The following is an 11783-nucleotide window of genomic DNA, read 5'->3' on the forward strand; positions in this document are numbered from 1 at the left end:
GTTTACTGACCATGGTATCACTGTGCTCAATTGGCTTGCCAACTCTCCTGACCTGAACCCCATAGAGAATCTGTGGGATATTGTGAAGAGAACGTTGAGAGACTCAAGACCCAACACTCTGGATGAGCTAAAGGCCGCTATCGAAGCATCCTGGGCCTCCATAAGACCTCAGCAGTGCCACAGGCTGATTGCCTCCATGCCACGCCGCATTGAAGCAGTCATTTCTGCCAAAGGATTCCCGACCAAGTATTGAGTGCATAACTGTACATGATTATTTGAAGGTTGACGTTTTTTGTATTAAAAACACTTTTCTTTTATTGGTCGGATGATATATGCTAATTTTGTGAGATAGGAATTTTGGGTTTTCATGAGCTGTATGCCAAAATCATCCATATTAAGACAATAAAAGACCTGAAATATTTCAGTTAGTGTGCAATGAATCTAAAATATATGAATGTTACATTTTCATCATGACATTATGGAAAATAATAAACTTTATCACAATATGCTAATATTTTGAGAAGGACCTGTATTTAGTACTTGATCAGGGATCCGTCTGTGGCACTATTGAGGGGGATTGTTGTGCCTGGTGTCTTTCATTTTCGTCTTTACAATGGTCCATAGATTCTCTGTAGGGTTTAGGTCAATGCAATTTGTTGGACAATAAAGCACAGTAATACCATGGTCATTAAAGTAGGTTTAGGTACTTCAGGCAGGTGCAAAGTCCTGCTGGAAAAAAGAAATCAGCGTCTTCATCAAGTCTGTCAGCAAGTTTGACGTATAAAGTGCGCTAAAATATTCTGCTTGATGGCTGTGCTGACTTAGAACTTCATAAAACACACTGGACCAACGTTGGCAGATGACATGGATCCCAATATGATTATTGACTGTGCAAACACGGGAGCTCTAACAACTTATATTCTGTCTCTCCACTCTTCCTCCACTCTGGGACCTTAATTTCAAAATGAAAAGCACAACTTACTTTCATCTGAAAAGAGAATTTTGGATCACTGAGCAACGATCCAGTCCTTTTTCTCCTTAGCTCAAGAAAGACAGTATTTCAGGAGTGGCCTATCTATGTGTGGTGGCTCTTATTAAAGCACTAACTCCAGTCCACACCTTGTGCATCTCCCCCAAACTCTAGAATGGGCTTTGCTTCAAAATCCTCTTAAGACAACTGTTACTTGTGCAGCTTTTTTCTACCACACTTTTTCCTTCTGCTTAACCTTCCATTAATATGCTTGGATACAGCAATCTGTGAACAGCGAGATTCTTTAGTAAAGACCTTTGGTGGCTTACCCTTGTTGTGGAAGGTGTCAATGACAGCTGGAAAACTTTTAAAGCTGCAGTCCTCCACATGCGTAGGTCATTGCATGGTTGTAACATAACATTTCTCTATTAAAAATTGTTTTACATTGGTCTTTTAATTTTGTGAAAAATTACATTTCCAACTATTACTAGATGTAAGCCCTAAGCATCAAAATTAATAGAAATAAACACCTAAAATATATCACTCCCAGCTTCTATTTCTGATTTAAATTAGCCTACTATGTTTTTTAATCTTCTAACTTCTTAAGTTATTCCTGTAAATCTTATTGTTGACATTAAAGGCTCAGCGAGCGTTTAAACTATTTTGTTGGCAATTCATAAATATGTTGGAAACAACTAACTCAGACCGGCTATGTCATGTGACTTTCGTAATCACAGTCGTCCTGGTGATGTACGGTCGTAAACTGCCAAAGCTGTCGTGACTATGTTTGCGCTGTCATTTCCGCTGCGCTAATATTAAAACTTTGCTGGAGACTTTAAATCTACTTTCCACTAAGATGCTTTTCTTACAGACGTCAGGGTATCTGCGATGATCTGAAAACGTTGTTTAAGGTATGGAAGTGTCATGCGTAGCTACGTAGCTAGCAACGTTATAACATTGACAGTGCTGCTCTAAGTTGTCGAGTCTTATGACAAGTACACGTCTGCTATAGAGATAGCTTGATAACGCTGTTGATTAGAGCAGACGTTCAGTATTTCTGTCTAAGTTATGTCATATTGAGAATATTTTAAAACATCTTTCATTTCTGCTACAAGATGATAGCCATATATGTCCTGTTTTCTACAGCTTGACATGATTTCTTTATGTCTTAACGTGATATTTGTAACGTCCCATAATCAAAACCCACTTTAGTGTTTTTAGACCTACGAGTGGCTGTTGGCTGGCATAATACTCCTATTCCAATCTTTATTCTTCACATACTGACACTACATTCATGAACCATGATGTCCCGTCAATTGTTTTGTGTTTTTCAGGCCAACTTGAAGTAATGCTTCTTCTATATGCTAATGTATTCAAGGTGTGTTCAGTATTTTTGTATGGGCGAAATGGGCAGTTGCCCAGGGCTGCGTCAGAAGGGGGTTGCCCAATTACTAGATTTATACAATATAGTACTACATTTATGCATGTGCATTGAAGTAAGCTTTCCGTGCTTACTGCTGAGTACTGTGAGACTAGATTATGGGCTTTCTGCTGAAAAACATTGTAATAATTGCTTGCATTTCAATTGGTTCGGGGCACAGCAAAAGGAGGGGCCTGCCCAGGACTCTATTCCTGCAAGAACAAACAAATGGGTTTGTTTACTGGTTATTTTTGTTATGGCGGTTTACATCAGTGACCTGACATTACATGACGTATAACACATTATATTACTTAAATAATTTGGGCAAAGCAAAGTAAGCACCAAGCTAGGATAATCATGATCAAAACATAATAGTTTAGTATAATTACATTCAACCCTAACTTGAAAAAAACAGGCCACAATAAAACACTTGAAAGGTTTACAAAAGTACCAGTGGTAGAGAAACTATTGTTAAACCAGCTTTAGCTGTAATGACTTCATACTTTTCTGGTTGCAGCTTCCAGCATCCCAGCTGTACATGGAAGTTTGAGGATGACTTGCAGGCAGAGAGGCTCTAACCTCAGAGAATATGTATCCCGTAACCCTCCAGGGGCAACTTTCTTCCTGTGCCTCTTAACTCTTGCATTGTCATTCATCGTTCTCAGCTCTTACAGCAACTCTCACACGCTACCTAACCCTGACATAGCACAGGTAAGGATTCATTTAACTTCATTCATGCTGAACACTGGGTGATATGTTGAAACACTTTATGATGTCAAGAATTGATCTAACCTATGAATACAAAGAGATTGAATGTACTTATGCATGCAAGCATGAAAGGTCATTCACCCAGGGAAGTGTTGGAATAAGTAAGGGCTTTTTATTAGAGTGCTGTTACATAGTGTTGTTTGCACTATGTATGTTTGTATATATTTTACTTAGTTAAGCTGCTCCACATGTGATGCTTTCCATGTTGTTGAGTCATTGACTTGAATAGGAATAGGAATATGATTTACAACTATCCTTCTTGGATTATTTTTCCAGGTATTCCAGGGTTGGATGCTGTTTTACTCTGGCATTCATTTTTATTCTTGTTCTTGCAGGACTGGAATACACTACTTTCATCCCTCTCAAAGTTTTATTTGTGTGAGAAGGAAAATGCAAGTTCTCCAGTCCACGCATTCCCAATATCGCTACTGCGGACAACGCAGGAAAAGGATAAAAAAACATCAGTAAATACAACAAGGCCTCTTTCTTCTGTCACTGTTTTGCATCTCCGTGTTCCTCTGACGGTGACATCCTCCTCACCAAGTGCCATGCTGACAGACATTGGTTTGTCCACAACAATAACAGCCCGTCAGCTTAATCTTGGAGGTTGTTTTCTTTTAATCTAATTAGTTTGAATTGACAATAAGCTTTTGTTATTTCATTAACAATCTGTTATTTAATTTTCTAGACAAAGACCTTGTTAATTTGACATTTGAGATCTCATCTGAAGACAGTAAACACATATGCCTCTCTATAAGTGCTCCAACATACATCCTACCAATGACTCTGTAAGTTTATTAATAGGTTTATTTGCTATCTATATTTTTTTAATAGTTACCTTTTTGGCCTTTTTCGTACTACATAAGTTTACACTAGAAATTTTATAAAAATCCAACATATAACTTGAGTGCATTTATTCAATGGGGAAAAAAATCATGTTTAACAAAATCTCCTGTGTTACATTTATTGGCTCTCCTAAAAGTTTTTTGAATTTATACTTAATTTTCTTCTATGGGCTTTTAATATGTGATCCATGGCCTCCAATTTCTCTGAGGCAAGATTCACTTAGATGCTCTTCAGCATGGGAAAGACAATGGAACATGCCATTCCAGTAAGGCAGATGTGTGTTGATCTCTATAAGCTAGGCAATAATTAAGCTACTCACCTACTTTGGGCCATGTCTGCAGTCAAAGCAATAGCTGAAAAGCTTAAAACACTTGCAATGAAATCAGTAAGGCTGTTTTTACTTACGAGGCGTCAGGTGCAGAGATCGCCACGTGGCAAGAGCTGAAAACAGGAGAGAAAAGCCTTCTGCAGGGCACACAAAGGGCGCAACTATGTTAATAAGGGCATAAGGGTTTAACAAAGTATTATCTTTGACCATCACATGGTACTTGCTGATACCAGAGAAATGTAAGGGAAGACAATTGTGTTCTCTAACAGGTTTTATAATCTAAACATTTCTGCTACTGTTAAACATTCACTATCAAATTATTAACTATGCCATTTCAAATCACAGCTTTTTTCTTTACATCACAATATGTGCAGATGGCGTCACAGAGGTCAATAAAATGCCAGATGCCACGCTTACTAGTGGACTGCATTTTGCACGTTGCTTAGCTTGGCATATTGCAGCCCCGCTCTGCAGTCGAACAACAAATACACGATAGTGGGTTTTTAAGCAGTGAAAGCAGCCTGAAGCTGGATGAACTTATCTTCGCACCACATACGGTGAGGAGGAAGGTTCAAAAGCATCTTAAAAGCTCACTGTTAGAGAACTCCATCAAAAAGTTGCATCTTGGGGTCACCAAGTCTCTATAACAATTTACATGCACTGAGTAATGAAAGTCAAAAACTATTTTCTGTCCTACCATCACAAACGTGAGCGTGTGCAGTTTTCTAACTGCTACTTGGACCTTAATTGTTATCAATATACTCAACATATATTCACATATACTCAACGTGGTACTGGCATAAAACAAAAGATGAATGTGGATGGATGTGGGAAAGCACCTCTCATCCACTGTTAAGTATGGTTGAGGACATGTTATGCTGTGACATGCGACCCTGTTTCTCAACCAAAGGTCCTGAGATTGTTGCAATGCACAGCATTATGAACCCTTTAAAATACCAGATATTTTATATGACAAATTTGATGGCCTCCACAAAGGAAGCCTAAAATAAGGTCTTTCAGTTGGAAAATTGTCCAAAACAAAACACTAAATCAACCTTCCACCGTGGCCACAACAGCACAGGTGCCAATAAATGCTATAACAGTGATTTTGTTGAAAGAGTTACTACTTAACATGGATTGATTTACCCATAATGTAAAGGTATAAAAATTTAAATATATATTTTTTTAATTCAGCATTATGTTCTGTTACTACAATAAAAGCTGAAATTATTTCAAATCTTTTTACATATATTCACCAGTTGTGTTAATAAGATGACCAGTTTTTGTTTAATTTTTGTAAACATACACTCTCGTGTTATATTTAAAAAAGCCTCCCTCCAGAGTGCTCTACATCCGAGACAAATATTTCAAGCGTTCCTGTGGAAGTGACCGATCAGCTGCCAGCCTCATCTCAAACCTTCTACAGTCTGTACTTTCAGAACGACCCTGCACTGACAGTCATGTTAACACTGGTATGGCGTGTCAACATCCTGATTTCTGCCTTGATACTAGTCAGTTTTATTTTTCTCCCTTTAATCCATTCTCCAATTTGTATTTTTTTTAGGAAGAGCAAAGTGTGGCGGTGCGACATCTGGTTGAAGTCAGCGCGTGTCTGCTTGGTATTTGTTTGATTCTCTCTTTAGCTGCAAGCCTGAAAAATGCAGCCGCATACCGCGACTATCTTAAAGGACAAGACTTCCAAAGTGTAATTAGCTTTACTACCGATCCTCAGTTTTGATCACTTTGTCTTTAAAATGAGTCACATAGAGCATACTATAGCAGCTGTTTAATCTAAATTAACTTCTTTACTTTTTTTTTTTACAGGAGCCCTTGATTGAAAGCTGAAGAAGTGTCCTGCACAGTAAAGAAATTATCCGGTGGATGAAACAGACCAAAACATGCCAACACTTTTTAATTCCCCATCTCCCCGGTTTCACAACACACCAGTTTACATAATGTAGTTTGAATTCAGAATTGTTTATTGCTGCTCACCATGTAACAATGGTGCTCTGATGTCCTAAATAAAGTATTTATATAAAAGCTTTAACAACCGACTGAATAATAGTTCAAATTGTATATTTCTTTGTATGTATTAGTGTCAAAAAGATCTTTGTATTTTCAGATCAATTGCTTTACAAAGAAAATTCAGTTTCAGAATTATAATGTGAGTTCTGAAATTACTCTCTAACACTCTTCCCTTTAGAGTGGTATCACTTTTAATTACGATCACAGTGGACGGAACAGGTATGGTCATTTTGCCCCTTCGCCATTTCAACTTAAGGGGCACAAAATGGAGTCGTCTTGTACAGGAGGTTTTGTACGGGTCAAGCATTAATTTATACCCACTGTGGAGATTTGTCGTGTCCACTTTGACAACCATTTTTATGTAAGTTTCTATATTTTACTCATAATCCACTGAGGAAATGTAGTTATGAGTCCATTAAATAATATCTACTAGCAGGAGGTCATTTAGATTTATTTTGGTTTGATCATGGGTTAGAATATCTCATCTGTCATGCATTATCTGGCCCTACCAGGAACTAGAAGCACAAAAAAATAGAAAAGAAAGTGTACACTTTTCCAGACTCAACTTTCCAGAGTTCTCAGTTTCTTATGTTAATTCTGTACTAAATTTGAGTATCATTTTATGGCAGAAGGCTCTATTGTGGGCAAACTTTAAAAATGCAATCTAAAGGGAAACCATGAAATATGACAAAAGGAAGGAAGGTCACAAGGATGACGTTTGAGTGACTATTTGGACAGAAGGAAGACAGGTGGAAGTAGGGTGGACACAAGGTGGGGGGTGGCTAAAACACAAGAAAGGATTTACACATGCAAGCAGGTAGTAAGGAAACTCGAAAGGAAGAGTGGAGAGCAAATCTTCATTTAATGAAGCAGTTTAGATTTTTCAGCAATTTTTTAATGAAGCAAACATGCAGATTCTATGCATGACATTGCAGCATTACTGTAATGCATCTGACAACCTATAAATGTTTGTTTTAGACATTAAATATTTAACAACAACCTAAAATATTTTATAATTTGTTCATTTTCTTTTAGAAAAAGTGGCTTCATATAAGTCTCACATTGCTACTCCGGTAAAACATAAATTTTCTTCAGGTTTTGTTAGATTCCTGTGGTAAATGTGGCAGTCACTGTAAATCTATGGGATTTAACATAAATTGCTGTAATAACACCAAAAGGAAGGGCATAACGTTTCTTCAGCAGAGGTTTCATTATAGAACACTTGAGAATAATGATAATCCTGGAGGTCTAGTTCACGTTCGAATCTGAAGTGCGGAAGAAGCCCCTTGCCAAAGTGAATTTGTGGTGAAAGATTTTCCTCATCATCATTATCCCTTTCTACCTTGGAGCTCATGTCGTAATCCCTAGAGTCCTCTCTAGAAACCCCAAGAGCCTCTGCAACTTCCAGAAGACAAGTGAAACTCTGACTCCTTCTCATCAATAACCTCTACCTGATCCACGGAAATAATCTCAGACAAATGGGGAAAAGTGGAGAAGTCACAGAGATCATTACCCTTAACCAGGTTTCCCATCACTACTGGGGATCCATCAGCTGGATGCTCCACTATGTGGGCTGTGAGGAAAGGACAAAACACAACTTCAATATCTAGAGCTTCGCAAAAATTAAGAGCAAAGTTCAGATAGAACATTGAAATAAAAAAGTAGCTTGACCCAGGTTTGTAGTATGTTTGTCTGACTTGAGTAGATTTAATAAATAATAACATTGACATAACTGTCAGATGTGATTATACAAGAGTAACTTGAACTTAAGACATTTTCAGTTTGAAAACTACTGTACTTTAACTGTACAACAGTAATGTAAAGTTTATCTCCATTCCATAAAAACACATATCCACTTAAAACAAGAAAAATGAAAAATATTCCTAACATTCCAACAGATTACATTTTTTTAATTTAACACATTCTAAATCTCGATGACCCTTTGAACCACCCCGAAAAATAAATGTGCAGCTTTACGTTGCGTCAAGGACTGAAACCTCTGAATGTGGGTCGTGCATTTTACCCCTGCGCCACTGCAGCGCCCCCTTTAAATAGTTTTGTTGGGATTGGGTCTAACATACAAGTTGAAGTTTTAAGTGAAGCTAATATTCTTGATAACTCAAGAAGCTCCACTGGTTTAAAGCAGTCCAAACACAGATCATGTTCTACAGTTAGCTCCAATGCTGTCTCACCTACTGAGGATGAAGTATACATGTTCGGTAGGATGCAAATGATTTTATTTTTAATAGAATGCATTTTATTTATAAAAAAATCCCATAAAGTCATGACTTCTGAGAGCTAAGGGAATGGATGGCTCAACAAAACTATGACTCTGCATAAGTTTAGCAACTGTACTAAAAAGAAACCTAGAATTATTCTTATTCTCTTTCATGAATTTTGAGAAAGTATCTTTTTATACAACATTAGACAATTTTTCCTGATTAAGTAGAACTCTTCTAGATGTCTAGAGCGCCATTTTCTCTCATGTTCTCTTACATTGTGCTTTAAAGTACACAGATCTAAACCAGGAAGCCAGCTTCCTAAGCATATGGGGCTACATTGTACATGCACCGCGCAATGAGGAAGTTCGTTCGTTCGTCGTCTTCCGCTTTATCCGGGACCGGGTCGCAGGGGCAGCAGACTCAGCAGAGACGCCCAGACGTCCCTCTCTCCAGACACCTCCTCCAGTTCCTCCAGGGGGAGCCCAAGGCGTTCCCAGGCCAGCCGAGAGACATAGTCCCTCCAGCGTGTCCTGGGCCGTTCCCTGGGCCTCCTCCCGGTGGGACGTGCCTGGAACACCTCCCGAGGAAGGCGTCCAGGAGGCATCCGGTATAGATGCCCGAGCCACCTCAACTGGCTCCTCTCGATGTGGAGGAGCAGCGGCTCTACTCCGAGCCCCTCCCGGATGGCCGAGCTCCTCACCCTATCTCTAAGGGAGTGCCCGGCCACCCTACGGAGGAAGCTAATTTCAGCCGCTTGTATCCGTGATCTCGTTCTTTCGGTCATGACCCAAAGTTCATGACCATAGGTGAGGGTAGGAACGTAGACCGGCCGGTAAATCGAGAGCTTTGCTTTTCGGCTCAGCTCTCTCTTCACCACAATGGACCGGCACAGCGCCCCCATTACTGTGGCAGCCGCACCGATCCGTCTGTCGATCTCCCGCTCCATTCTTCCCTCACTCGTGAACAAGACCCCGAGATACTTAAACTCCTCCACTTGAGGCAGGAACTCCTCTCCAACCTGAAGAGGACAAGCCACCCTTTTCCGGTCGAGTACCATGGCCTCGGACTTGGAGGAGCCGATCCTCATCCCAGCCGCTTCACATCGGCTGCGAACCGCAATGAGGAAGTGACACTATAAATAAGAACATCAGTTTGTGAAAGGAAGAAATGACATTACCTTTCTCCACTGTGTTTTCCAGTAATAATGAGGAAATATTCAAATGTTGTTACAGCATTGTCTAATAATGACCTACTATAATCATATTTTTCTTCAGGTGTGGAGTACTCAGCTAAATTAAACACAAAGGTCTTTTTTTGAAAAAAAAGTTAAACAGGACAGGGTTATGTATATGTCAGCACAAGGTCCAGAGCATGGAGACTAAGCAAACTCATTCTCATGATTCAAAATAAGAGTTGTCTTCAAATGAGTACACCACAGTAAATATTCCTGACATTTTGGGGATTTAAATCTCGAAAATCTATGCTAAAAGAATGCTAATTGTGTTTATAGAGCAGTTTTTTTTTTAAAACACACCAACACAAAATAAACTAAACAATTCAATAACATTTTAGTAAAAACTAGTTTATTAAAATAGTATAGGAATGACATTAACCTTCTGGCTGATCACCCAGCAGGCACTCCTCTGGGACAGCAGGCACCCGGTCAGCACAGCACAGACTTTTTCACCTAGTTCAAACGTTCTGAGGCTTTTGAAGCTCCTTTAGGTGTTTACTTTCAAGGTCCAGGTGCAAAAGGAACGACTGTAGAAAGCAAGGGCCTTTCACAGGCGAACGTTTTGTATCCATGGCTTCCACTGAGGAACACACATGCGTGAAAGAAATTGGACTACAGAAGCATGCCTATTGCACTGGCTGATGAGTGGCAGGGCACCTTTTCCTGCTGTAACAGATACATCTCTGCATGTAGGGTAGTTCAGTCAGAGCTCATACCTAATAAGAAGGCAAAATCATATGTTATAATGCTCAATGGTGGTTGTCTTATTACCTAAGATAGTACCCTTGTATGTCAAAGCCTCATGGCCTACTGCAGAAAAATTGGCACATGGCCATTTTGACATGAGTGGATAAGGTCAAATCCCTTGGATCAGTTTCCCAAGTTTCTGTCAATGTGGACTTGTGGTGCAGCAGAGGAAATCAAGCTGATAAGAGGAATTATATGCAGAGCAAAGAGTTGTGTCATTGCCATAATTTAAAATGGCCCATAATATGTCCGCTTGTCCACTTATTTGACAAAATGAAAGATACTGGGTAAACCTTTTAGCTTAATAATAATAATGTGTATTTATAGGGCAAGCTTGTTAAGGTGGGCATCTGAAACCAGCAATTGTGTCTTTAAATCCATCAGAATCCCCCTCTGATCGCTGTCTGGTTTGAGACTTTCTGTGTCTATACAAAGGTCAATGGGAGTCAGGGGCTGGGTCAGCCACAGGAACCTAAACTCTACTCTCAGTATTATTTTCACACTCTCAACATTTCCTGTTTCCTTTTGTATTTTAAATTTAACTTTTTTGGCCTGCCTGAGTCTTAAAGAGTGTGCAAATTCATGTAAACCACAACTGTATTTACAAGTTTTTATTTGGTTGTTAAAGAGATTTGCAATTAGGAAACTTGTCAGTCAAATTTTACCTCCTGAAACTGAGTGTTTTTATTCTTTGATAACATTTGAAACGGTAGAATAACTTTCCTTGGGATAGAACTAAAATGTGACAATGTGACATGGAGGCCAATTTACATTTGTCACCAGCCATGAGGCTGGATGAGGATCCATATTCATTTACACAGGAAGCCAGTCTAGGGAGTCCAACCAGGTGTAATATGACCACTGTGTTTTTTTTCGGTCAGATAATACGTTGTTGCCTCACCAGTTACTATAATCCAATTGGTATATTAACAAAGGCTTAATTGTTTGAATTACTTTGTCAAGAAGGAAAGAAAGAAAGAAAGAAAGAAAGAAAGAAAGAAAGAAAGAAAGAAAGAAAGAAAGAAAGAAAGAAAGAAGGATACACACAAGGAAAGGAGGAACAACACATGGAAAGGTACAAGGGAGGAGGTTAAGCAGAGAATCAGAAAGGAACGAAAGGACAGAAGTAAGCAAGGTTAGAAAGAAGGAAGATAAAGATTGATAAAAGACAGGAGAGATTCAATGAAACGAGGCAGGAAAGTCACAAACGAAGTATACCAGGA

The 11783-nt window shown here is 39.0% G+C and overlaps 1 protein-coding gene across 1 annotated transcript; it reads left to right on the forward strand.

Moving 5' to 3' along the window:
* Positions 1 to 1722: 1722 nt before the first annotated feature.
* zgc:158398 (uncharacterized protein LOC568894 homolog) lies at positions 1723 to 6379 on the forward strand. Its single transcript, XM_047381798.1, has 7 exons — positions 1723 to 1881; positions 2908 to 3101; positions 3494 to 3764; positions 3847 to 3946; positions 5663 to 5804; positions 5897 to 6037; positions 6157 to 6379. The coding sequence occupies exons 2-7, from the start codon at positions 2943 to 2945 to the stop codon at positions 6175 to 6177; spliced, it is 834 nt and encodes a 277-aa protein (XP_047237754.1). The 5' UTR covers positions 1723 to 1881; positions 2908 to 2942; the 3' UTR covers positions 6178 to 6379.
* Positions 6380 to 11783: the final 5404 nt, after the last annotated feature.

The sequence above is a fragment of the Girardinichthys multiradiatus genome, chromosome 12, assembly GCF_021462225.1.
Source record: "Girardinichthys multiradiatus isolate DD_20200921_A chromosome 12, DD_fGirMul_XY1, whole genome shotgun sequence".
NCBI classification, from domain to species: Eukaryota; Metazoa; Chordata; class Actinopteri; order Cyprinodontiformes; family Goodeidae; genus Girardinichthys; species Girardinichthys multiradiatus.

What these genes read in the sequence shown, in the direction of transcription:
- zgc:158398 (XM_047381798.1), top strand. Translation starts at nt 2,943, where the DNA reads ATGACTTGCAGGCAGAGAGGCTCTAACCTCAGAGAATATGTATCCCGT. An exon ending in TACATCCTACCAATGACTCT is followed by an intron (nt 3,947 to 5,662) that starts GTAAGTTTATTA and finishes TATTTAAAAAAG; the next exon opens with CCTCCCTCCAGAGTGCTCTA. An exon ending in TGACAGTCATGTTAACACTG is followed by an intron (nt 5,805 to 5,896) that starts GTATGGCGTGTC and finishes TATTTTTTTTAG; the next exon opens with GAAGAGCAAAGTGTGGCGGT.